This window comes from Apostichopus japonicus, chromosome 10 (genome assembly GCF_037975245.1).
Source record: "Apostichopus japonicus isolate 1M-3 chromosome 10, ASM3797524v1, whole genome shotgun sequence".
NCBI classification, from domain to species: domain Eukaryota; kingdom Metazoa; phylum Echinodermata; class Holothuroidea; order Aspidochirotida; family Stichopodidae; genus Apostichopus; species Apostichopus japonicus.
In genome coordinates this window covers 11,871,679-11,899,250 of record NC_092570.1, presented here as the reverse complement: position 1 = coordinate 11,899,250, position 27,572 = coordinate 11,871,679, and the positions used below count along the sequence as shown (strand labels likewise).

Genomic DNA, 27,572 nt, shown 5'->3' with positions numbered 1-27,572 from the left:
TCTGAGTACTACAATTTGTCAGCTAATAATGCCTAAGTACTACAATTTGTCAGCTTATTATGTCTGAGTAAGTCAGCTTATAATGTCTGAGTACTACAACTTGTCAGCTAATAATGTATGAGTACTACAATTTGTCAGCTAATAATGTCTGAGTACTACACTTTGTCAGCTAATAGTGTCTGAGTACTACACTTTGTCAGCTAATAATGTCTGAGTACTACAATTTGTCAGCTAATAATGCCTAAGTACTACAATTTGTCAGCTTATTATGTCTGAGTAAGTCAGCTAATAATGTCTGAGTACTACAATTTGTCAGCTAATAATGTCTGAGTACTACACTTTGTCAGCTAAAAATGTACTACAATTTGTCAGCTTATTATGTCTGAGTACTACAATTTGTCAGCTTATAATGTCTGAGTACTACAATTTGTCAGCTAATAATGTCTGAGTACTAGAATTTGTCAGCTTATAATGTATGAGTACTACAACTTGTCAGCTAATAATGTCTGAGTACTAGAATTTGTCAGCTAATAATGTCTGAGTACTAGAATTTGTCAGCTAATAATGTCTGAGTACTAGAATTTGTCAGCTAATAATGCCTAAGTACTACAATTTGTCAGCTTATTATGTCTGAGTACTAGAATTTGTCAGCTTATTATGTCTGAGTACTACAACTTGTCAGCTAATAATGTCTGAGTACTACAATTTGTCAGCTAATAATGTCTGAGTACTAGAATTTGTCAGCTTATAATGTATGAGTACTACAACTTGTCAGCTAATAATGTCTGAGTACTAGAATTTGTCAGCTAATAATGTCTGAGTACTACAATTTGTCAGCTAATAATGTCTGAGTACTAGAATTTGTCAGCTAATAATGCCTAAGTACTACAATTTGTCAGCTTATTATGTCTGAGTACTAGAATTTGTCAGCTTATAATGTATGAGTACTACAACTTGTCAGCTAATAATGTCTGAGTACTACACTTTGTCAGCTAATAATGTACTACAATTTGTCAGCTTATTATGTCTGAGTACTACACTTTGTCAGCTAATAGTGTCTGAGTACTACAATTTTTCAGCTAATAATGTCTGAGTACTACACTTTGTCAGCTAATAGTGTCTGAGTACTACACTTTGTCAGCTAATAATGTCTGAGTACTACAATTTGTCAGCTAATAATGTCTGAGTACTTCAATTTGTCAGCTAATAATGTCTGAGTACTACAATTTGTCAGCTTATAATGTCTGAGTACTACAATTTGTCAGCTAATAATGTCTGAGTACTACAATTTGTCAGCTAATAATGTCTGAGTACTACAATTTGTCAGCTAATAATGTCTGAGTACTACAATTTGTCAGCTAATAATGTCTGAGTACTATAATTTGTCAGCTAATAATGTCTGAGTACTACAATTTGTCAGCTAATAATGTCTGAGTACTACAATTTGTCAGCTAATAATGTCTGAGTACTACAATTTGTCAGCTTATAATGTCTGAGTACTACAATTTGTCAGCTAATAATGTCTGAGTACTACAATTTGTCAGCTAATAATGTCTGAGTACTACAATTTGTCAGCTAATAATGTATGAGTACTACAATTTGTCAGCTTTTTATGTCTGAGTACTACAATTTGTCAGCTAATAATGTCTGAGTACTACAATTTGTCAGCTTATAATGTCTGAGTACTACAATTTGTCAGCTAATAATGTCTGAGTACTACAATTTGTCAGCTTATTATGTCTGAGTAAGTCAGCTAATAATGTCTGAGTACTACAACTTGTCAGCTAATAATGTCTGAGTACTAGAATTTGTCAGCTAATAATGTCTGAGTACTACAATTTGTCAGCTAATAATGTCTGAGTACTACAATTTGTCAGCTAGTCATCAGCTAGCTTAGTCCAGTATGTTAATCATGAGCTAATGTTTATAAACTGTGCACATTTAATTTTACTTGCACCATCTGTAATTTAATATATATACTGCCTTTGAACTCAGCTGTGATTAAAAAAACTGAAACCACAGTTGAGGTTGTGAGGCCAACAAAGAAAAGTCCTATGTGAGTGCTTGCCTTCCTATATGAGTGTATGTCCTATGTGAGTTTATGCCTCGGCGTGTATAGATGCCTTCACTAGTAAGTATGACTAAATCTTATGAAGATCAGTATACTTACAATAATGATGCATTTATGTAGCAATAACATCTCTGAGGAGTGACATGAGCTTACATGGAAAGAAAAAAACGTCATTACATAAGACTGTCATTTTGATGCTGTTTTCATGAGCAGGGGGAACCATCTACAGTAGCTGTGTTACAAGAGGAATGAACAATTACTATAGAATCTGTGTAAAGAATTTCATTGTTCAGATAGGTACAATTTATTGTTGGAGGCAATAGTTTCTCTCAGTTTTATGCCACCCTTGGTTAGTGCTGCTATTTTAACCTTTTTTGTTTATATTGAAACATTTTTATAATATCTTCTTGAGGTTACATCTCTAATCTTCCTTTTCATTTCAAATTAAGTATTTATTGCTGGATAGAATCAGACAGTTTTGCCATTTTGACGTGTAAACCCTGGGGTATTTTCAATATTTGGAAAATAATTCCATTCTAACTTCAGATTAAAACCCTAGCAAATCATGTAACTGAACATTTGTATTCTGATTGCTGCTTGTTCTGGAAAATGGAAGTTTCTATAAGATACCCAAGGGCTTCTTTGGGATATTTACTTTGTTGGTTTTCTTTTTTTAACTTAGGTAATCTCATCCCTGTTTTGATAGATAAAGTAACATCATCTTGATAGGAAGTGCTTCAAGAGTACCTGGAACCAAAGCAATCTTCAGATGCAATTAGTGTTCTTAAAGAACTGCCATGAATGTAAAGCAAACAATGAATATATATTAATATTTTTTAACATGCTCTTCTTTTGTTAAATTTTAAATGAAAAGTTTAGAACAGGCCTTTTAAGTGGTTATCAGTTATTGTCAAAACCTCACCTCAGATGGAGTATGGATTAGGTATTTTTATCAACCTGAGAAATATGTCAGAAGGTATTCAAGAGAGAGAAAAGCAAGTAATGTTCTGGTTATCACTATTGACCCTCATTATGCTGATCATAAAGATCACACACATTATGTATAAATGGATCCTATTGTAAGCTTTCAAGGTCGCAAGATTTCTTTGAATTTTAACATAATTCTGTTCAGCTGAATGTAATTTCCCACAGTTGTTGTTAACCAAACCCTCTTGAGAATGAGCGTGGTGGTTTCTTTAGCATCTTTTGCCACTAAAATAGCCCAATGAATTGACGATTTCTGAAACATTCCCACTGATGATCGAGTGTGCACTGCACATGGCAGTATCACTTGTGTTCATCTTATTTGCAAGACTGGACATGTTACCATCAGATGTTAAAGAAGACATGTGATAGAGAAGACTACTTGAAGTAATACTGGAGACTGTAACTCCTTGCTGGGAGTACTGGTACCCTCACTGGGAGGATCAAGTAACACCATCCTTCATCCATTCATTCCTCATCCTTACAGAAAAACTGTTAAGTCCATTTTGAATCCCAGACACTCTGTCGAGGAAGAGAGCAGTCTATCCTCAAATTGATCTCCACAGACATTTAATTTAACAGAGCAAAGTTTCTTTTTCTGAGCTTGTATGTGTTATTAACTTGCTGTCGTTTATTTTTTCTTACTTAACTTAACTGATTGTTTTCTTGTAAATTTAGTTATTGACTGAGGGAAGATGCAGGGTGTTAAATGAAATGCAATACAGTAAAATCTGGCTTGAAGCTGGTTTTCCTGTTGTATCTGGTAGATCTATGTATGTTATAATATAGATGTATGACTTAACTTTATATCTTTATACTTGGTCCTGTATCACTACATGATAGATAATACAGAAAACAGTGAGATATCGGTTAATGAATATGCATTTTGCAATTTCAGTAGAAAGGTTTGTGCTATTAAAAATAAAGAATGTACAATGTCCGAAATAATATATGAAAGGCAACTTAAAATTGATGAGCATTAAAGATACATTGGGTCCTATGTGTTTGGGGGAGGGGATGGGGGATTGAATGAAGCCATAGTCAATGTGAAATGGCCTGCAATCCCAAATAATTTAAACTTTTTATTTGAATTAACACCATAACCTACAAAGCCATTCAACTATTTCACATATGACTATGTGCATACAACCTCCTAGTATGTTTCAGTAGGTTTTATATCTAAGATTGACCTAACACCTCCTTACTCTTACTTTAGCCATTTCATGAGTTTACTTTGTATTCTTTTGCTCTCTCTCAAGTATAATGCCATAGACTATTAACCCAGCCTCAAGTTTACACAAAGTGCAAGTCAGCAGTGATTGACATTTGCTAAAGTGTATGTTCCTGCATGTTTCATTTTGTAAAGACGTTCTCATAACTCAGATGAAAAGCTACAATTTTTAATGTTCTTTGCTTTTCCCACATTAGTCTGAATGTGTAATTTTCTTATTAAACTGTTTCCATGTTGACTTTGTTTTTTGAGGTTTAGTACCAGTGTATGACATTAATTAATCTTACTGTCTGGTCTCTTTCCTCAGGTACAGAAAAATTCTCGAATTGAAATTTTGAGGAAACTTGCAATGGGGGAGGAGGATATTGAAGGAGATATCTATGGCAAAGGAAGGGATAAATTATCCAGTAGGTTACAGAGCGGCATGAATTTGCAGATTTGTTTTGTTAATGATTCTGTAGACGGATCTGACGCTGAAGAAGATTCTGGATCTAATGCAACCCCCAGGGTAGCCAACAGGGACAGTAGATTTCTCTTTAGTAGGGAGAGTAGTGTTGGAAGTCCAAGTAGTGGCACATCCCCCAAGGTAAGTCAGAAGGAGACTGGTGGGTTAGTTGGTGAAGGGGGGCAGGGAGGGGGAGAGATTGGGGATAAGTTGGATATGAATACCAAGATTCAGAATTTTACAGTTGAAAGCATGCCCTCGACAAGTAACTTTCAGGTGGAAGTTTTTAAATGTCTGTGAATACACATTGCATCATTATTATGTATCAATAGAACAGGGTGATTGTATGTTAGAAATTGTGATCTACATTACTATGTGTATGATCTTATCGTATGATGTTGTAATCTGGACTTACTATTTATTGTCATTGTAAATCAGTGAACTTTAAGGCAAAACCACAGAAAGTCTGTGATCAGATCAGTGTACAACTTTCATTTGCACTTAGCCCAATATCAGCTTAATGTTCATATGGTATAGCTGCAAGAATTGTAAACCTGATGTCAGTAGATTGTTTGAAGCACATGCCAATCAATGTATTATTTCCTGTTACAAAAATGCTTCTAGACGCCATCTGTAACATTTGAGGACCTGGAGGATTTTGAAAGCAAACAGGCGAGGTTACAAGCAGAGACAAGAATTGCCTTAGCACAAGTCAAGGAAGTTGTGAAACTTCAGATGGAATTAGACAGGCAACAGAAGAAAAAATCACCAACTACAGAACTGGTAAGTTCAAAACTAAATCCTATGTGACAAGTCTGAATGGCAAGTCTGAATGGGCAGTCCATTACAATAACAGAATAACTGATACGATTCTTTTCAGTTCATCTTTACTTTCATATACTGTAATTATTAGGTATTTCATTGTCACAAGTGAATGATCAATTAATGAAATTTTTGAACCACATGATTACATTTTGTTCTGCAATTCTCAGCTGGCATTGTTTTGGTTCTGTGTTTAACATTGTTGCTTATTCTGCTATGGGCCATTGTTCTACTCTCATTTCATTCGGACAGTTCTGTGAAGCCCAAGCTTCCCGGTACTAGATTCTGCTCTGACATCGATTCCACCAAGTTTCATCTTTCAGTGCTCCAAATACTTTTCAAGCTTTTTAGTGTAAAGTTAATCTGTGAATTTCATTTCAGCGATTTCGAAGAACAGTTTATGAACTGTGGTTTGAGTGTGAGAATGTATTATGTGCAACGCAATGTACGTATTCCAACTGGGCATTGTATGCTGCATATGTTCGCGATGTGTACATAATATATAATAGGCAATCACCTGTGTGTGTACACGCGAGAGTTTATTTGCTGCAGAAATGGGAGTGCTAACTTCAAGTCGCTCGTTTTGCCTATTTGCCTGCACTACGTCAATCCCCAAATTGATGCGTTCGAACAAACGGTGCTTTTGGTGAGATACTGTTGAATTTGAAAACCAGATTCTACAAGAAGAAAACGTTGAATGGGGACAATTTTCACATGGGAAAGAGAAAAATAAGAAATATGAGGACAATGTATCAAAATCTTCCACCAGACAATTCCTTTAAGTGGAACCATCAACTTATATTTTTCTGTGGAGATCCAAGGTCACTTGAGGTCAGCAGTTGTCAAAGTCTGAAAACATTGTTAATACATTAACTCCAAAAGCAAAGATGAGATTAACACCATATATGGTGTGTGGATGCACCTTAGTAGGTACAAGCATTACATCATATTTGGTAGGCCAAATGTAGTTTCAGGTCAACTGGTGTCAAAGGCTGCAAATCTTGTAAACTCCAAAGTTAAAGCATAAATAATCTGATACTTTGTACATTGTGTTATGTAGCAGTCAAAGGTCATCTGAGGGTCTGTAGATGTGGAAGTCTGAAAACCTTCTCAACACAACAACTCCAATATTCCATTTCAATGATTGAACTTCATAACTGGTATAGAGATCCAGAAATGAGGGCAAGAATCTTATTGTTTCTTATGGAGGGCAAAGGTAGTTTGATTACAAGAACCTTAATGTTTTAGTGCAGGTCAAAGGTCATTTGGGGGCACCAAAGGTCAAATTGAAAAACGTGTGAACACCATATTGAAAATAGGCTGGGCAAAGGAGATGAAGCAGTGTTGGTAAACTGTGTAGAAAGATATAACTATGTGGGTTATATAGTATATTGGATGAATGGGGGAGAATGAAGAGGGAATAGGGAAGATGTAACTATTTGGGTTATTTAGTAAAGTAGATGAATGAGGGAGAGGATGAAGAGGGGATAGGAAAGATATAACTATGTGGGTCATTAAGTATAGTAGGTGAATGGGGAGAATGAAAAGGGATAGGGAAGATGTAACTATTTGGGTTATTTAGTATATATTGGATGCTTGGGGAGAATGAAGAGGGGATAGGAAAGATACATCTATGTGGGTCATTGAGTTTAGTAGGTGAATAGGATGAATGAAAAGGGATAGGGAAGATGTAACTATTTGGGTTATTTAGTATATATTGGATGCTTGGGGAGAATGAAGAGGGGATAGGAAAGATACATCTATGTGGGTCATTGAGTTTAGTAGGTGAATAGGATGAATGAAAAGGGATAGGGAAGATGAAACTATTTGGGTTATTTAGTTTATTGGATGCTTGGGGAGAATGAAGAGGGGATAGGAAAGGATATAACTATGTGGGTCATTAAGTATAGTAGGTGAACGGGGAGAATGAAAAGGGAATAGGGAAGATGAAACTATTTGGGTTATTTAGTTTATTGGATGCTTGGGGAGAATGAAGAGGGGATAGGAAAGGATATAACTATGTGGGTCATTAAGTATAGTAGGTGAACGGGGAGAATGAAAAGGGATAGGGAAGATGTAGCTATTTGGGTTATTTAGTGAAATCAGCTTTTCTCCATTAGTCCCACCTGGAAAGAGTGCATTTAGAATAAGAAACATTGAATCTACTTAGGATTTTGTTTTTGGAAATTCATCAGCAAACAGGTATTGAGACTTTAGAGTTGCTACCCACATATCATATCTTGTTTACAAGTTAAGACACTATGTCGACATTTTCCTGTATTTTGTGTTAATGCATGGAATATTTAATACCAATAAATTGTTGTCTTTTCACCATACTGCTGTTTAGCATGTTAAGTGTAATTCTGTTTGCAATATGCAGCTTTTCAGTGAATTTCAGTACCATTTTTTATATCATTCCTTAAAATGATGTTGCACCTACTATTAAAGACATAGATACACCAGCTGCTGCAGTGTTCTTTCTGCTATATTCTTATTTTTTATCCTTCAGAGATCGATAAATTGTAAACATTTTCCCTATACCTATTTCCAATATGTTAAGGGATGGACTGCTATCTTCATCCTATCACCTGGTTTTTATTTCTCTTCCACAGGCTGGTGTGTCTGGTTTATCAGATATATCTGAGGGACTCAGCAACAACCACTTCGATCAGAAACTCCTACAGAGAATGTCAATCAGCAAACTTCAGTTCATTGCAAATGAACTTCATTCCAAGATTGAAAGTAAGTCTGCTGTACCATCAAGTTAATACAGGTCTTTAGTTTTTCTTAAGTGTTCATTCCTCTTTCCTTTTGTCTTTCATCAACACGGCTAGTTTTTTTGTCAAAACCCTCTTTGGGTAGTGAGTAAGATGAGATAATGAGAGAAATGTTGAAAAAGGGTTAAAGAGGCCATGACATGTAAAATCCAACTAATCGAGAGTAATTTCCTCTGAATCTATGAGAAAATATATGTTCTAAACTATTCTCATCACCTTCAAATCCTCAAGGACTAATTAGAAATTAATGTTTTAACATTCGCATCCAAAAACAGACCCCTGAAATGCGATTTCAGAACAAGACAATGATGACGTCATATTAGGAACACAAGTGCCAAGCCCAGGCATGTACTGAATGCGCGGCGATCCTACCGTCACACATACACACACATTTACACTGAGAGAACAACCACTGTTTTACGCTGTATAGTTAGAAATTTCAAGTTTTTTTTTACATGTTGTAAAATATCTGAGAGAAATGCCGGTCCGTTGTGCTGCAGTAATGTCATTACTCATGCAATTAGCCTTCATCCATGGCCGAAGGACGGAAAAAACACGGCGATTATGACCAAGTTAGTGCAGAACACCAGCGCCGATTTCACTGGGCCTAGCCAGTGTACAGCTCCGTGTGGCGAACACTTCACGGAAGCAGACTACAATCCCTCCTTTCTTATGAAATAAATCAAATGGGCTTTGACGGGTCGACATAAACAAGTCGTTCTTCTGTCAAGTATTCCACATTAAATACTCTGTAGACTAGATCGGGGAACAGGAACCTCCAGTGGGACAAGTGGTGATCCTTTGGAGGAAGCGCGGCCGAGCACTAGTACTAGTAGCGTTACTACACTGAAGTCGCAGTAGACGAAGAGTTTTTGCTATATCATCTAAATTAACACCCCCTTCATTGCCCTTTTGTGTAGTAATAAGCTATGAGGACAGCTTCAAAAAGGATGGGTTACATCTTCTTGTGAAAAATCTCAGTGTCCAATTTATTTCTGGAATATGCTGGGTCAGTTAGTTATGGCAATAATATTTCTTTCCAGGAAAACCATTTTTTGTTGGGGAGGGAGTGGGGTGATAGGGATGGGTCAAAATAAGTAGTTAAAAGATTATATTCCAAAGGGTGTTTACATCTCACAGCGATTTATTGTAAACAGTCACAGAGCCAAAAATTCACACAATGTAGTTTAAGTCTTAAATCATTGAACAAAGTTTATTCAATATCAGTTCTAGACAGTCATTCTGGATAACCTGAACAAGCCTGTGACTAAACCAACATTAACAACAATCATTGTATTATATGACATAAAAAAAAGTGTACTTTCCATAGACAATATCATTCTTTAATTACACTGATGCAATTTGTGACATCAAAGGAGGTATATTAGGAAAAACAACTTACATGAAAATTTTGGCTTTAAGCCAACAAAACAGATGCATGTCCATCACCATCAATAGTTGTTGTGACAAATTAATTAGAATAAACCAGAAGCAAATAGAATAAAGGGTACTTTAAACCAAGAAACACTGCACGAAGCAACTCACATGCAACACTGTTACCCACGCATGACGACACGTACAACACTGACGTGCAAAGTGAAACACAGCTGTGAAACACAGCTTTAAGGGACAACAAGCAGATGCTGCAGATTTCTGGGTTTATACTTCAGAATGTTTGTGGTGTTGTAAGGACTCACCTTACAGATGGTAATCAGCAGGTATCAGGAGTCTAACTGCATATAGATAGAGGTATGGTAATGGGACATCCTAGAACTTGGCAGTTGTTGTACCACACTAACTAGCCACATGTGCATGTACAGTACAATCAACACGATTTCATTCTTGTCCTTTAAATAATATGTTCAGCATTCAAAAATAAACAATTATATAAGCTTTTGTTGGAAAGTCTTCTTTTAGGTCAACTGCAACTTTCCACCGAAAGAAGTGTTATTCAACAGTGAATATCAAGTTAACCTTGCCCTTGCAGGAAAGTTATTTTTTATTGTTTCATAACCATTTTCTTTCTGGAGAAATATTGGGTCATATTTTAGGTAATGAAATTGTGATTAATGTTGGTGAATGCATAATTTAGTACTGATTTCAGCTTGTTTCTTTAAAAAGAGATGGTCGGAGGAGGAGAATCTGAACTTGCTACTATTTTCAGTCCAGTACAAAACTACTGAATGATCCCTTGTCTGGAAAGCATTCACTTGCCACCATAATGTCAATATCACAAAGTTACAAGGAAGGGTGTTAAAGGTTTACTCAATGATTGAGTAATAAGACACAAGGTTTACTGGATACCAGTAGCCAAAACATCATCTCTTTATTGAACTGAATTTTCTTTCCATATGCCAATGATTCATTATGGTCTTCATTTGATACATTGTTGCCTTCATTTGATCCATTGTGGCCTTCATTTGATCCAATGTTGCCTTCATTTGATCCAATTTTGCCTTCATTTGATCCATTATGGCCTTCATTTAATCCATTATGGCCTTCATTTGATCCATTGTGGCCTTCATTTGATTCATTATGGCCTTCATTTAATCCATTATGGCCTTCATTTGATCCATTATGGCCTTCATTTGATCCATTGTGGCCTTCATTTGTTCCATTATGGCCTTCATTTGATCCATTAGGGCCTTCATGTGATCCATTATGGCCTTCATTTGATCCATTGTGGCCTTCATTTGATCCATTAGGGCCTTCATTTGATCCATTATGGCCATGCCTTGCAGAAAGTTATCTCCATTATTTGGGTCATTATGAATCATCAGATTCACACCACTTTTAATACAAAATAGTTACATTCAAGCATTCAATTGATTAGGAACTGTTAATTGCTTTGCTGAAATTTGCCCTAAATTTTTCACTTTTGTTGAATTGATACTATTTTATATCATTTCAACAGAGTTAAACGAAGAGTTGGTGCAGTTGTTGATGACGAGGGATGAGCTTCAACATGGACAAGACTCGCAGTTGGTAGATATTGAAGATTTAACAAGGTGGATAAGAATGAGTGAGTTCAGACAAGAACGAGGTTGCATCCATCCTTCACAGGACCAAGACTTTGAATCGAGTAATTCTACTATATGGTGTAGACTAGTATGGAGGCTTTGCCCTGTCTCTAGGACATCAGTAGTTCAGTAGAGAGTAACACAACAACTTTGCCTTTTAACTGCAAGCCATATCAAGCAAACCCTTCCCACCCACCCTTCCCACTTAGTAATCAAGGTTTGGAAAGAAACAACCAGGAATTGCTTGTGCATCCCCCACCCCCCTCCCTTGCCCACATCCCACACACTCACCCATGTAAAATAGGGTCCTGTCAGGCTCTCTCTACACCACTGTGATTAACTTGACCAAAACTTAATTAATGAACAAGATGTTGGTAGCTTAAAAGAAGTAATTAATATATCTTTTGCAAACATTCAAAGGTTCAGTGTCTGTAGAAGGTCAGGAGTAGGTTTGCTTACACAAAGAAGTTTATTTATGCAAGAATAAAATGGTAAATTTCCAGGTAGCCTATGATTGAAACATTATTAAGACAAACTAGTTACTTTGCTTCACAGTTTTAAGAACAGCTGGTTTGTGTACTGAGATAGGTTTTGAATATATTCATTAGGTTCTATCAAATTAAAGTAGAATCTGAAATTTGAATATTATTTTGTGTTGACTGAGTCATTTGCTTATTGAGTTTAATAGTCTTGAAGTGTTACTCTCATGATTTGTAAAGGCAAAGAGAGTACAATATTTGGATTAGGATGCAAACTAGTAATAGACTTTCCTCCTACATGCCTATCCTTTCTTTCTAGTCACTTGATTAGCACAATAAATAAACTCAGATACCATCCTGTTCAGAACTTGAGCTGGAAGAAAACCTTAGAAAAAGTAGCTACATTCGTTTGTGTGTGGGGTCTAGGCATTGTGACTAATGTATATAGAAACAGTGTAGTATGACAGGCCACTTCGGATTGCAAACATTGCTTGTTCATTGTACATTATGATAAGAGGAATCTGTGTGGTCAATTGACAGTGCCTCACTTATATATCATAGAGTCTGTCAAGGTAACATGTCACTAGAGACTATATTTTGCCTTGTTTATTAAAAAAAAAGTGCATTCTGGTCATACTGCCCAGTGCAACAATATGAAAGTAAAAATACGTGAAATTGATCCAAAATTAATCACTCAAATGCTGTAACATTCAAGGAAATCAATGTTAGACTTGCACACAGTATGTTTTGTACAGTAGAACACTTGGAGTTACTCAAATGACATCAATGCAGTTTTTTTTTTAAAGAAATCCTCAATGGAGCTGTTGTCCAACATAGAAATTCTCTTATGTTGCCATAAATGAACCGATTTTTGACAGGCAAAAGGCGTTTACTACCACAGAATTAGATGAATAAACCAATATCAGAATTAATGTCCCATATGATAATTTCTTGTTCTGTTGCATATTTAACCTCATGCATCATCAAACCTATCATGGGAATAGACTAGCAACATAAACAAACCACACATTGAATAAAAGACAGGAAGAACAAGGTCCCTTGCACAAAGTCTCGCAATGTCATCTTTGCTGTATTGATTTATTTATCCATTACTATCTGAAGGGAACACTTCCACTCCCACCCTTCCACTTGTGTGACTATGCCAATGTTATAAGGTTGAATTTTCTCCTTACTGATTAGCGCTGCAGTTAAAAGGCATTGTTTCACCATAAGCTATCTTTCTCTTTTACAGCACAATTTTTTCAGATTGTTTTCTCATTTTAGCATTTCACTTTCATTTACTCTTCACAGTATTTTATGTCATGCTTGCTTGTAACTCACCTCACTTCAATCAACTCACCATGTATCTTTCATGTTTGGTGTGTTTCTTGCTTGTGTTGTTTGGGTTTTTTGTTTTTGCTCTTGTTTTTCTTTGTTTTTTGTAGTTGCTAATGGGGTAGAGAGGATTGGGGAAGGTGTTCAGGAACCAAACAATAGCCTCTGCTGAGTTAATAGCAAATCAACATGTCTCTTTGTAAATACAAATTGGAAGTATTTGGCACTGGCTGGTCTCCTGAAGGATCATTAGGGTCTGAGTTATTACTCAAAGTTAATGTCTAAATATCAAACTCTTGCATCTTACCATAACTAAAACTCCTGAATATTGGAAATGTTGGTGATCTGACTAGTGATAAAATTGCACTTCTTGATGGGTGCTTGTAACAGTTTCTCTTATGTTCTGGAATGTTGTGAGAGGACCGGTTCTCATAACTTTGCTTTAGGGAGCATAAATTAGAAGGAAAGTAAGATATATTTGCTGATATAAATATTACCATCATTATTTGTCACCATTTTCTTTTTACAGTCCTCTGTGAAATTAGTATTGATGTTTGTCTATGCTTAATTCGATTCAGCTTATATCAAATCCCTTTATCTTCTTTACATGCACTCTAGTATGTCTGTACATTGCTAAGGTGTATACTTAGTTTATTGATTATGAGGGGTTTCATTGAGGGGTTGCATTTGGGAAAGAAAAAAACAGTTCTATTTTTTTGTTTTCAGTTTTACAATTTATATTGTTGTGATGAATGGTACTTTTCAGGCTTATGCATACTTTTCTGGTTAATGGTCTTTACTCACGTCATAAATAAGGAAGGTGTGTCCTAGATACCATTAAATTGATTTCTGCCAATTCAACTTAGGCTTCCACTAACATCAAGTATACTAAACACTTGTGATCAGTTTAAATACAAAATTCAATTATCTATAGTTGTGAGAACATCTCATAAAGCAGTAGTTTTCTTCAAATTTGTGGATATAGTCCGGATTGATAGTTAGTGTTTATCTAGTTTGTATTATCCACATCACATTGCATTATGCATGGGTAGTTTCATCCTTATCAGTCTCAGGCATCATCACAACATCATACTTTCCCTTTTCCCCCTTTTCTTCTAAAAGTGCTACATCAGGTTTCTGTCTAGCATGAGGAGCATAGGTACAAACATTTATCATTCTGATCATTTTCCATGGTTATAGTTAGATATCAGGCCTGTGCAACCAACCATGTGAGAGAATCAAAATCAGCTCTGACATCTAGTTCTCTTCAGAGAGGTTGTAATTGTTCATTTTGTAGTCAAATTTGGAACAAACTTATTTGTTTCTAACTTTCATTGGCATAAAATGGTGTTAAATTTGTAGTCATTAGTTTGACAAGTCAGAATCTGATATGTCACTTCCTTTGCTAGATTGAATGGAAATGTTGTTTCTAATTTTAGAGAAAGAAGTAAATCTTCCCATTCCACTTTAATGCCTAAATGTAGCTGGCAAAAACAGCTAAAAATACTTGTTCACCATAGTTTCCTGATATACGATTCATTCACAGTCAATTTCCATTAGTCATCCTCTTGTCAAATGAAACTGTTACTGTCTTTTGCTCCAACCTGTATTGAGTTATTTTATTTTCTTGGTGTGTCATAATTGATATGGATGCACCCTCGTTCTTGTTTGAGCAATTCACTCTTAAGTTTGTGCTTACATAAACGTATTTTCTTTTTCTGTTTTTACCCACCTTTCAAGCTGCAGGACAAATTTTCCTTTTTGACTTTTAGTTTTTGCAGTGTTGATGTTATATGTGCATTGATCAAACAAATTTCCATTTATTTAATGGAATATGTTTGATGTCTAATGCTTTTACTGATTATTGGGATAACAAATGCAGAAATATTCTTTGTGTATTTTCTGTGTCCCTTAACATTATGTAGTCACATTTCAGTGTTTCTGGTTAGATTTAAGACAACAGATTGAATATCCAATCAAATTACCACCTTTTCTTTTAGATTAATTGTTTCAGGTATATTTTGCCCCAAGAAAACACATTACTCTAAGATGTGAGTAACAGGAATGGTGTGGTAATTCTTGCCCCCTCCTCCTGTCCCACCCCCCCCCCATCACTTAACTTTCAACTCCATATGTAGTCCTTATCTTGCTATTAATTAGGAAGATTTGCTACATTCCCAAGTTAGTTATTTGCCTCCTTACCTCCTTCCAATGCTCCAATTACTAAAATGTTACAAAACTCCATCAACTTCATCTGAGGAAGTTTTTATGTACTTTGCTTTGCCTGATTTCCAATTTTAATGCCTCAGACCCATAGCTTTGATGTAACTGTATAGTTTAAGTACTGGAACATATCCTTGATCATCACTTTGCAATGCTTTTAGAGGTTTGCTATTCTCTGTATACAACCATTGCTATTTGTGATAATTTGATGGACCTCTCACTTTCATTCTGAGTTAAGATTCTCCCCTGCACTTAAAGTAAATGTTTAGGTAATTAGAGTTTTCCTAATGGCGAACTGTTGAGGTGAAGATGGTCGTGAATATAACTCGGTCATTGATTTATTCATTCAGTTAGGAGAGACTTACCAGGTGATCTCTTAATCAATCTGGGTCGTAGACACAATGGTGGCTGCTGTCTCTTCCTTCCTTAGATTGTAAGATGACTGTAATGAATATTCATGATCCTTGACAATTAGAGAAATTATGTGACAGCATCTTAACTTAAAATGTATGTTTCCTTTATCTGAGTTGAAATAGTTGAAGAAGGGAGACACAAGTTGGATAGGTGGACTTGCAATATACAAGCAATTCCAGTCACAGTATTTGCATAAGTATCCTTACTGTTGCAACAAAGTTTTGAGAGTTAAAGGCATTGAAGACTCGCCCCAAACCGCGTGCCGCCATCTGAGAAAGTTAACTTTCCGTTGCTTGCAAGTGACGTTTTGTTCGTGTGGCTACAAAATGCAGATAGTAATGAAACATGATACATTGTTATCTTTTATCTAGACCTGAGATGTCCATCGCTGCTTTTTACACTGTGTTGTGGGTATTGACCGTACTTGTATATGTATGGACTGTACACTAGTGTCTAATTATCGACGGTAGCAAGCTGTGTGTGTATTTTCTGGGATCCATGGTGGTGTAACACTTCTGTTACACCTCATTCGAAACTAGGTCAGATTACCGGCATCAGACGTTTCTTTGTGCGCAAGTCTTCAATGCCTTTAAGGTTGAACTTGGCTATGTATTTCAGCACTTTCAAAACATGGGAAAGATTTTATGCCAAATCTTTCTTAAAAATTAATGAAACTTATTTAGACAAAGGTTTAGTACATTAACAGTACAATTAATTCAGCACAAAGAATCTGGAAATGTCTTCTCTTCAATGGAAGATACTGCACAGTATCTTCCATGAATGATTAAAATAATAATGTGAATTGCTGCAGATAGTTTATTGCAAAATGAAATGAAATTTATTTTATTATCAAATCAGTCAAATTAAATGAACTAATGAAAGTCTTTTCTGTAAGTGTTCTGACGTTGTATGTAATATTCACTGTGGCTTTCATGTAAGATGTTTCCATCTATGAATATTTTGTGGTGGAATATACTACACTGCTGTTTGCATAATAGCTTTGTATTGGTACTTTTGTAGTCTGTGAATTTAATCTCATTCAAGTTTAGGCTTAGTGAGACAAAATCTCGATTCTGGAATAAGGTGGAGCAAATAGATGCATGTTACACTCCCATACACACATATATTTAGCCCCAAGCACTGTGTGAAGAAATTGGGTCATGATTGATGAACATATGTCATATTATATGTGAGAGGCCAGGTGTAGAAAGCCTCAAATTAGATCACTATTTTAGCAGTTAGTCTGTAAGAAATAACCTCAGAATCCATATCGTCCTCCAATTCAGGGAAATTGCATTTCTTATCAACCTGATTTCATATGATGATTGGTTCTCAAATTTAGATTTTTTTTAAATATATATATTCACATTTAATTCTTTTATCTTCACAGTGTGTTAATACTTACAGAACATAAAGAACTGTTTGTTACAATGCTCTATAGCTCAGGAACTTAGCAAAAATCATCTCAAATTAGACTATGGACACGTCCATAACCACATAAGTTGGAAAAATATTCCTTCCTTCTGTAAATTTTATATCTATGTTGAAATTATTTATTTTGTTTCCAGATTGATCATCCCTCCTTTCCCTGTACTGGATTTGGCAAAATATCAGATCTTACACTGATGTTGAAGTTTTGATAATTAACAATTTGTTTTCTCTGTTTCTTTTATCTGCTGCCCTCTATGGAGAACAGACATGCATCAGAACAACAACAACACCTTACTTGGTCACGAACCGATGACAAATAATCCAAGAAGAAAGCAAGCTGAGCAAACGTTATTAAAATTATTAGGACGCTCCCTTCCAGCTTCTGGTCGCAAATGTATTTGCGGGGTTAGTCGCAGCTCTTCTGTCGTTTCAAATCGTTCAGCATCCAGTCCAGAGCCAGATTCCATACAAAGAAATCCACTTAGTCCAACCAGTCCACAGAGCTGCAGATCAGAGTCTAGTGTAAGTGAAAGCCATGCATCTAGCCCAGAACTAACATGGGTTCGACAAGCCATAGTTAGATACTGGTATAATTAATGTGCTTATTCCTATATCTTACTGCTTACTGTGCAAAGTAAACATTCTTTTGGTTGCAAATGTCAAACGCAGCTGGTTGCATGTTAGTACTAAATCAAATGACCATGTCCTAATCCCCCCAAACCATACCATACCCCCAATCAAATAACCATGTCCTAATCCCCCCAAACCATACCCCCAGATTTATGCGAGTAACTACAGAACTGCAATGCTCTAATTTATATTGTCCTGCCCAAACTTACACAATGGAACAACCTTATAAAACTTGGATAAGTATAGATATTGTGTCTTTCTAGTACTAAGCTATGTGTTGATGCTTGTTTTCAAAGTAAAAAGCTGTAGGTTTTAAAGTTCTATGGACACCTAGCTATTTGACACATATTGGGTACATTTGTTGTGTATGATAATCTCATTCAAAAGCTGCTCTTGTTTCCAAGATATAAACATTTGAAGTGTGATCAACTTTGGGAAACTTATTAAATATGTGCAAACTATGACACAGAATGCTGCACTCATCAAAAGTTTTATCTTAGCACTTTAAGTTAACCCCTAGTTACAAGCCCACATATATCATTTGAAGTATGTGATGCTCCTCTTGTTGAAGACAAACTACTTCAAAAAATCACCTAAGGCCACGAACCTGTGTTCATTGTCCTTGAAACAAAGGTTTTAAAAACAAAGGAATAACATAACAAAAAAATTAGGCAGTCACTCCCTATATATCATCAATGTGCAAAATTAGCTAATGTTTATTCATAAGAAAACTAGAATTAAGAAAAAACTTGTAAACAATCTATGTTTGATTTTGATGAGAGCTATTTTCATGATTTCTAATGCCTAATAGAGTGAGTGGGACAATGTTATTCATAGGTGTGTGTAGACCTTTAAGGATCTGTAATTACTAAAGCAAACTGGCAAAGACATATGTAACAAGTTTAATCATGTGGTCAGAATACATCATTTGTTGCAAAAGAAACTAGCAGATTTAAAGCTAAATTTTCAAAATGGCTTTTGGCTAACAGGATTCATAACCAGCTGCAAACATTTTCTCATCGCAAGACAAAATCGTCTGTGTGTAAACTCTGCTGGCATGCATAAGTAACTTGTACAAAGAGGTTCAGGCGCATAGCCAGGAATTTGCCAAGGGAGGGGCGAAAATGTAGGCAAACTATCAGAGCCATAGATTCGGCATTGCAAACTATCTAAGCGTAGCGCCACCACGGTTGGCCCGAAGCGTACAAGAAAATTTTGGCCGAAAATGCCTCCCTGATCGCTGGAAATGGCACTTCCCAGGCCTTGTAAGTTGCATCTTAGCATTTTTTCTTTTGAAATTACTAGCAATATCATAAAAATCATTAAAAAAATTTTTTTTAAATATGCTCAAGGGGGGGCGGCTGCCCCCTTTGCCCCCCCCCCTTGGCTACGCGCCTGAAGAGGTTAGTAGGTAAGTGCAGAAAACTAAAATTAGTTATTATTGTAGTGCTCTTGATGGTTTCCACTCCAAACAGAATTTAGCTGGGAGAATTGATGGTGCTTTTAATGATAAAGACACTATAACCAGTCCATGGTCTTGTGTTGTATAAATTAATATAAATAATAATGCTTATTGGATCTACTTTGTCTATGATACATGGTTTGTCTATGATACATGGTTTGTTTATGATACATGGTTTGTCTATGATACATGGTTTGTCTATGATACATGGTTTGTCTATGATACATGGTTTGTCTATGATACATGGTTTGTCTATGATAAATGGTTTGTTTGGTATTCTGAAATAATCAATCAAGCATGAAAGTATCATGTCATTTGAAACAGTACACAGCAGTCTATTTTTAGTAAGATACAACCATCACATGCATAAAATTGTTTTGCCAGTAAAATTTTTTTTGAAGTTTGGGTGCTTTGATTTTTGTGGATATTTATATCAAACGTTTCCTTAAAGTTTAAACAAAGAAGTTGGAATCAGGAAATAAAGAGATGAATCATGATAGATGTACTAAAGATAATTTTACACTGTCCTCACCTGTTAGTGGTCAGAGGATGATCAAACTCTACCAAGTTTTCAGGAGGTGGGATATATATCATTTGCTTCAATGCAGTTGCTGCTTTGAGTGTGGTAACGTTTGATGTTACACAAATACTTAACTTTCATTAGACTGCAGTTCACCTGCTAAACTAGCCAAGTTTCATTTCAGTTAATAAGGAAGAAATGAAATATTCCTTATTTACTATTTATATATCATCAATACCACTTCATACCATCAATACTACTAATTAGCAACAAGGTATGGCAATAACATCTTAGTTAACATCTAAAATGTAGTAGGTTCCTGAGTAGTACTTGGCAGGATTGGGGAAGTTAGGGACCAAACACAAACAGCTGCTTTGGGAACATATTTAAAGCTATAATTTGGAAAACTATGTTTAAAACAGTTCTCTCTTAGTTTCTTTTGATATCTGCAAAGTATTGTTACTGACCATACCTAAAGATACACATACCCGCCATGTACAGTCACACATATTTGATATCGCTAATCATTTGAAATATTCATTGAATACAAAAAAACTGAAACTCAAAGATGGATACTCAAGAATATTGCTTGTCTTCCAATCTTCATTGATAATATGCTCTTTAAGTGGCAGTCATAATATGTAAAGCTTTGTATAGTTACTGTTACATGTTAGCATGAAATTCATCGGGTCAAATCAAGTATAAGCTTGACCAGAGACCTCCTAGAGTAACGTTGGGGGACATAGGAGTGAAACAGTTGCATAAATCGATATTCCCAAACCATCAACTTAAACAACAATGGTCTGCAAATTCTATCAAGCACTCTTATGTGCTAAGTGTTTACTGTACTTGATTTAGGGAAAATCCAGGGAATGGAGTTGTTTTGGGAACTGATAATAGCAGAGGTCTATTGAGATGGCAACATTAGCAACATTGGTATGAATTCAGTTAGTTTGCTGCTTAAACCCAGAGATATCAACTCTTTAGTACCTGTGTGGTCATTCCATCAATGCTGTTTATGAATTGTCTGTCCACACATTTCTAGTGTTGTCACCAAGTCATAGTTTGTCAAGTCACAAGTCAATTGTCTCAAGTCAAGGGTCATCTAATTTATTTCAAGTCAAGTTAGGATTCAAATATAACACAATATGTTAAGTCATACTATAGGTGTTGGCCTAAAGAAAATCAACGGCAATGGTTTAGCAAAGTATCTTTGTGAAGTGATGGGGTCAAGTGGATGACAATTCTTTGAGGCGAGTCAATGCTACAAGAGTATTTTACGGATTGGAAATCAACTGAAACATTATTGTAAAATAAACTCTTCTACTGCTTTCTCTCTCTCAATATGCAAAAATGACACAAACAGTCAAATCATGAAAGATGACATTGTAATAATCATGACTGACCACAGCTACTACATCTATACAGCCAAAAACAACTAATCTTGTACCATCACAGCAATGGGGGTGGGGTCACCTGAATAAACTTGGACACTACCATTACAGCCAGTGGCTTAGCCAAGGGGGGGTGTGGGGGGCGACAGTCCCCCATGAAAGCTTGTCGCGCCACCAGTCGCCCCCCAATGGGATTTTGGGTGTCGAAAAAAAAAATTACATGTGCGAAAAATATATCATTGGTCTCAATGGTTTCGAATCTCCATAATGACCACTCATGAACGACCCTTCGACCACGGACCGGCAGTAGGCTATAGTTGCTGAAAAACCGGACGTGACATTTTCACTTCTGGGACGTACCCTGATGCTCTTAAAACCGCTAAAAACCAAATTTTCAAGAAAGGAGACAATACTATCGCTGAGAATCAGTCTATCACCCTAATAATGTTTAAAATGCAATCTTTGATAATGTCAGTTTGACATATAGTTCGGTCATTCAGTATGTTACTTGGCTGAAAGCCCAGTCAATCTTGCCTTATTTTCCACGCGCAATTTGCAGATTTGTCGAAAAATGTCAATGCCGGTGTCAAACTCACAATTTTGTGGTATGACTCCGAGGACTTCAAGTCCAGAAACTCACATGCAGTTGCAGCGGATAGCTTCCTTCGCCTATAGTATGTCCGGGGACATTTTGGGGCATCGTTCCTATAGGCCTACATCTGAGGCCCTGGGGTCATTCCTTGACCGACTTGGTGCAATATCATGTGCCCATTTTGAAGTAAATGTATTCACAGATTGTTAGTTGCTATGGGTTTGAACAAATGAGGGGTATTTCTATCCTGAAACATAGGGCAAAATGGGGCTGGGGTTTCCAGTTTGCTGCATCATTTGTCAACTTGCACTGGGTTCTAATGTTGATATCAATTGGAATCACTAATAACAGAAATAATCCACCAAAACTTAAGGCCGCATGAACTTTATTGCAGATTTCCTGAGTGACGAATTTGTAATTTTCTCCCGAAATCACGCAACTAGATGGCTGCTATCCAGCCTGGCAAGTGCCATCTCCAGCGATCTGGCAGATATTAAAATCTGAAATTTTCTTAGTACGCTGCACGCCAACCGATGGTGGCGCTCCGCTTAGATAGTACTTGTGGCCGGAATACTCGAATCGATTACGTCCCCCCCCCCCATGTTTCAAATCGGATTGACACCCCTGCTTACAAGGCTTGGGAAGTGCCATTTCCGACGATCTAGGAGGCCTTTTTAGCTAAAAATTTTGGTGCGCTGCGCGCCAACTCATGGTGGCGTTCTGCTTAGATAGTAACAAGAAGCCATCCCAGGAAATGGTCAATCCCCCCCAGCGCCCCCCCCACTGAAAAAATCCTGGCTACGCCACTGATTACAACAATCAACAAAATATACAGCATAGCTATATTATTCACCACACAAGTGAGCAAACACTCTGGTGTCATAAATTTAGTATTTGAATTTATGCAATATAAGTCAAAATTAATAACTTTACATCTCACAAGAGTAATTCCTTCATGATTTAGTGGGGTGAGGTGGATTTAAGTTCTTCCCAGTTTGCATGACATTTTGGTCTCTTTGAAAGTGATCAATAGCAATCACCTGTTCTCCCATCTGGAGGAGTTAGGATCTATGCCCAGGTGGGGTTCTATTGACCAACATGACAGGCACACATTAATTCTTCACTATTGAATCAAATTGACTTCTTTGTTTTGCACTGTCAAACAATATCTTATCACCAGATAAAACACTGTGTCTGTCAGTTCCATCACAGGAAAAAATAGATATCTAGTTACTAAAATAAAATCCTGGAGTAAGTTTATTAGAGAGAGTGACTTTCTGTTTAACATAACATACGTGGATTAAAGATATTTTTCAATCACAAGTATGCTAGAAATATTTAAAAATTTTTGTTTAATCACCATGTTCAATTACCATGTTGATCAAACATGAAGTGAAGAAAGGACAAACAATAAAATGTAGAAAAGTTGTGGAATTTTGATTTTGAATTGTATCTCATGTAATGTATGTAAAGTAATGTATCAAAGCAATTATCTAAGGGAACATTTGATCCCAGGTTTAATGTAGATATTTAAAAATGTTTTTACATTATATGTATGTCTGAGAAATTGCACATTTCTGGAAGAGATATAAGAAATGATTTTATTTGTAGTTGTGCACTTTATTTTTATATTGACAGCTGCTTGAGGGAACATTTAATATGGGTAATTACGTTGATCAACCGCGTTTGCAGCTAACTATTTTGATGTAATTTGTGATGGATAATTTTTTATTGTAATATCATCTGTGAGTAATTAGAGAGGTGGAGAAATAAAGACAAAGTATTTTGTTAAATTTGATTTGTATCTTTGATAGATCTTCCATTTAGGTTGAACAATTAACATAAAGATTATATTTGAATGAAGAGGTAAAGTGTCATTATATTTGAAATTTCAGCTGTGAGTCAAATCAGATCAGATGAAAGAAGATGGGAGAGCAGTTTAATAGGCTCAGATTTTGTAGAAACATGTTTGTTATCAATTCACAGTTTTTGGATCAGATGGTAACGTTTCTTTCTCATTTTGCTTATGAATTTGAACCTTGTTTGGAGTTGTTCATTAGTATACTTTCTGGAGTGAGCTCTTCAGATAGAGATGGTAACTGGTTAGGAACTAGGATCTAACTTTCATCCACCATGTACTGCATCAGAGCGTTTTGTTGCAGGTTAGTTTCACTTGAAAATTCATAAACTGAACTGTGTAGACTTTCTATTGTGAGTTGATCAGATGTGGATAAATTGTGCTATCACATTTATTTTATTTGTCGCATCACAGATATGCATGATGAATATTAATTAGTGATAGCTTTTACCCTCATAACCCGCCCTCCCATCCCCTATTTCTCCCCTTTTACATCCCCTGCAATAAATAAAGATTTTGAATTCCAATGAACCTCTAAAACCCAACATGTCTTTTGGCATTTTCAGACATGTTTGAGGCCTTTGTACCCCCTCTCCTACTTCTCCAGTGAAGAATAAAATTACTGTAAAAGGATGGTTGAATTTAGCATTTGGGACCAATAGCATCGACAAACTTGATTAAATTGTGAACACCTTGAGATCGTAATTTGTAAACAATTCTATACTATCTACAAATGTTCCACTAGAAGCACATATATTACTAATACCAATACAAGGACCATTATCTACAGCTTAAAAGGTTCAGCTACAGAGTTGAAATGCTCATTTGTAATTAATTGCTAAGACAAACAAAAACTAATTGTATCTTACAAAATTGGTACAAGAAAGCCTTGTTTTTGTTACATAAGATTACCATGTTCATGTTGCTTAATACCAGAAAAATAAGTTCTCTTAAACATATATTTTATTCAAGCAATTGGCATTTATGTGTGTAGGTTTAAGCAAAGACACTTTTGCTGTGGTTAGTTTCTCAAAATTGATGAAGATGTGGGGAGGCAGGTAAATCATTGTAGTACCACCACTGGTTCTATAATACGGTGACAGTTGTAAAGATAAGAATGACAGTATGTATGAAATGGTCAACATATTTTAATGTAAGATTATATTGATATGAACCATCTGTATGCTTATTATATTGATATGAACCATCTGTATGCTTATTATATTGATATGAACCATCTGTATGCTTATTATATTGATATGAACCATCTGTATGCTTATTTAATTTCCTATATATTTCAGTTCTTCCACACTTTTTAAGCAACTTGCTATTGTATTCACCAACACCCTTTACAGCTTTTCTTCTTTTTGTTACTTTTACGTGCCATATTTTCAAATTCAATGCATATTATTTACACTATCTTTTTGGTATCTTTTTAATTTTCCTGAAGAAATGTTGAATGTAGTGAGACCAAGACACTTTCATTCAATACTTGTTTATTATAACAACTGAGAAATACTCCATTTTGGTTACAATATTTAAGGCTCAGTAACCTTTGCATGCTGGCATGTGTGTATGTGACTGTTAGCTTGTAAACATGATATCTCCACATCCACAAGTTGAATCAATGTCTTATGTGGTAGGTGATGTGTTACATGATGTGTTACTATGCCCTATTCTTTTTGGTTCCCATCTCATGACTATTAATGAGTGGGCGGGGCTTAATTTCAATATCTCTTCAACCGTATGTTCGATTTTGTGCATACTTGGTATGGTGATGTAACTATATAGTAAGTATATGTTCTTTTCAACAACAATTCTTCCCCTCATTAGTATTCATGAGTGGGAGGGATTAATGGGAAATCGTCAAAACCAGCTTGTAAACACGATATCTCAACAACACAAGTTGACTTAATGACTTACATGGTAAGTAGATGCCCCATGATGGGTAGATTGTTTTGGTTCCAATACCATGGTTATTATTCAATGGGCGGGCTTAACGTGAAATTTGGTTTATACTGGTATGGCGATGTTAGTACATGTTCATAACATCTCCAACTTTATATCATAAATATTCATTAAATTGTAACAAATGGCTTGTAAGCATAAGACAAGAACCACATGTTCCATGGTGTTCATCCTTGGCATATTAGTTTTGTCACACTGCATTCATACAATCAACTGTGTTGTTTTTTGTATGCATATCATCAATATTAATCAGTGAATATAAAGTTCTTAATTTCTCAGATATCTCTGAATGTATGTCTAATTTGCTTTATACATATACTTGGATACTACTATGTAATACATGCTGACAAGATCATAAAATTTGACCTCATTAATATTCATGCATGTATTTGTTATTATACTATATCACTAAATAGACCTTGTCAACATGGTATCTGATTCCTGGTACATTCCTTTGTATTTTGCCACATTAGTCAATACATAATCCCTCTTCATGTTTGTGTGCACAAGTTCATGAATATTAACATTTATGGCTTACCACACTATGCATCTCTTGGGGATCAGAACCAATAAACATTTTCGTTTATGGTTGGTTCAAGCTCTGGTGAAGCTTGGCAGATGTGACTGGGAATAGGGTATTGTATTCTTGCTTTGGATTTCATTTATGTCACCACTTCAGCTGTGGTGTTTTCATCAAATACTTGTTTTGAGCAAAAGCATGGCTTGTTGAAAATAACCTAGAATAGTAACAAAATAATATTTAATGAGGTAGGTGAAAAAGTAAAAGTGGTTGAAGAGATTTGCTCAAAAAATTGAGAAACAAGAGGCATTTGATCAGAGGACAGAAAAATTGTTTTCATGATGATGTACAAGCTAGCACAAACCTCAAAGTTGATTTTGGCAGTTAATGCTATGTTGAATAATGTGGTTTTCAGTATTAATGAATACTCCCTAGTTGTATCATAAAATATTGCAAATTAATTTGATAACTTAATAAATATCCTGGAATATTTTAAATTGGAGCCATCAGGAGTATAAGGATGGGATGTTTTGAGGAGGGATTATTGGAGAGGAAGGCAGACCCTAGATAGACAGATGTGACTGATAAATATGGTAAATATATGTTTATTTTTTATTCTTATTCTTATAAAACTTTCTCTAAATCTCTCTAGAGATTACTTCTAACTTGAAAGTTTAGCCTTTCTTTGTGATATGTCTGATTCATGTGTATTTCAACAATTAATGGTGAAAGTAAAAATACTGTGGTTATAGTGAGAATAAGTGACCAACTTTAGTCTAGGATTGTCCTCATTTGCCACTTCCCTTGATTCATACAAAAAGCAGTAAAACATGGTTCACATTGTGGTCATCTACATCCATATTGATGTACACACACTAAAAATGTGGTATGGGGTAGGCAAGGTTGAATGAACCATTACTTCACTTAAGTCTATTATCTGGGGTCAGCTGAGCAGTATAGGGCAGACCTTGGATGGGTTGAAATAGGATCAGGGATAGACAATTTAATTGGTTTGTGATTTGTGGTTGGAATGAAGTAGAAAGAAAGAGTTGAAAGGGATAAGGCATCAACAAGTTGACTATGAAAGTGGGTGGGTTGCTTAGATACAGGAAGATGTTGACTGGGTGGGATGATTTAATGATGGGAGATAGGCCACAACTTAACAATGCTTACCATCCATTATGTTTTGCAATATCACTGCCTAATGTATATCTGCTTTATGAAGTTTCATTATACCTTGAATTTGATACCATTTCTTTCAGTTTTCCCATCAATATATGCTTTCTGTACAAAGTTGCTCTCTGCTTGCATAGTTTATGCAAGATGTAAGCTTTCTTGAAAATAACCGTGGAGAAATGCAAAGGGAGAAAATAAAAAGAAAGATGCAAATAATGAA

The 27,572-nt window shown here is 35.7% G+C and overlaps 1 protein-coding gene across 6 annotated transcripts in view; it reads left to right on the top strand.

Moving 5' to 3' along the window:
* The window catches only part of LOC139975250 (uncharacterized), a 231,028-nt gene extending 203,456 nt beyond the window's left edge, over positions 1-27,572 (top strand). For 4 of the 6 annotated variants that reach the window (XM_071983002.1, XM_071983001.1, XM_071983000.1 and 1 more), the window contains 5 exons: positions 4,594-4,872; positions 5,356-5,514; positions 8,166-8,295; positions 11,245-11,412; positions 17,498-27,572. In XM_071983002.1, the coding sequence (XP_071839103.1) occupies positions 4,594-4,872; positions 5,356-5,514; positions 8,166-8,295; positions 11,245-11,412; positions 17,498-17,829 (1,068 nt within the window). In that variant the 3' untranslated portion in view covers positions 17,830-27,572. The remainder of the gene's footprint in view (positions 1-4,593; positions 4,873-5,355; positions 5,515-8,165; positions 8,296-11,244; positions 11,413-17,497) is intronic. The other 2 variants (XM_071983003.1, XM_071983006.1) reach the window with 2 other exon arrangements.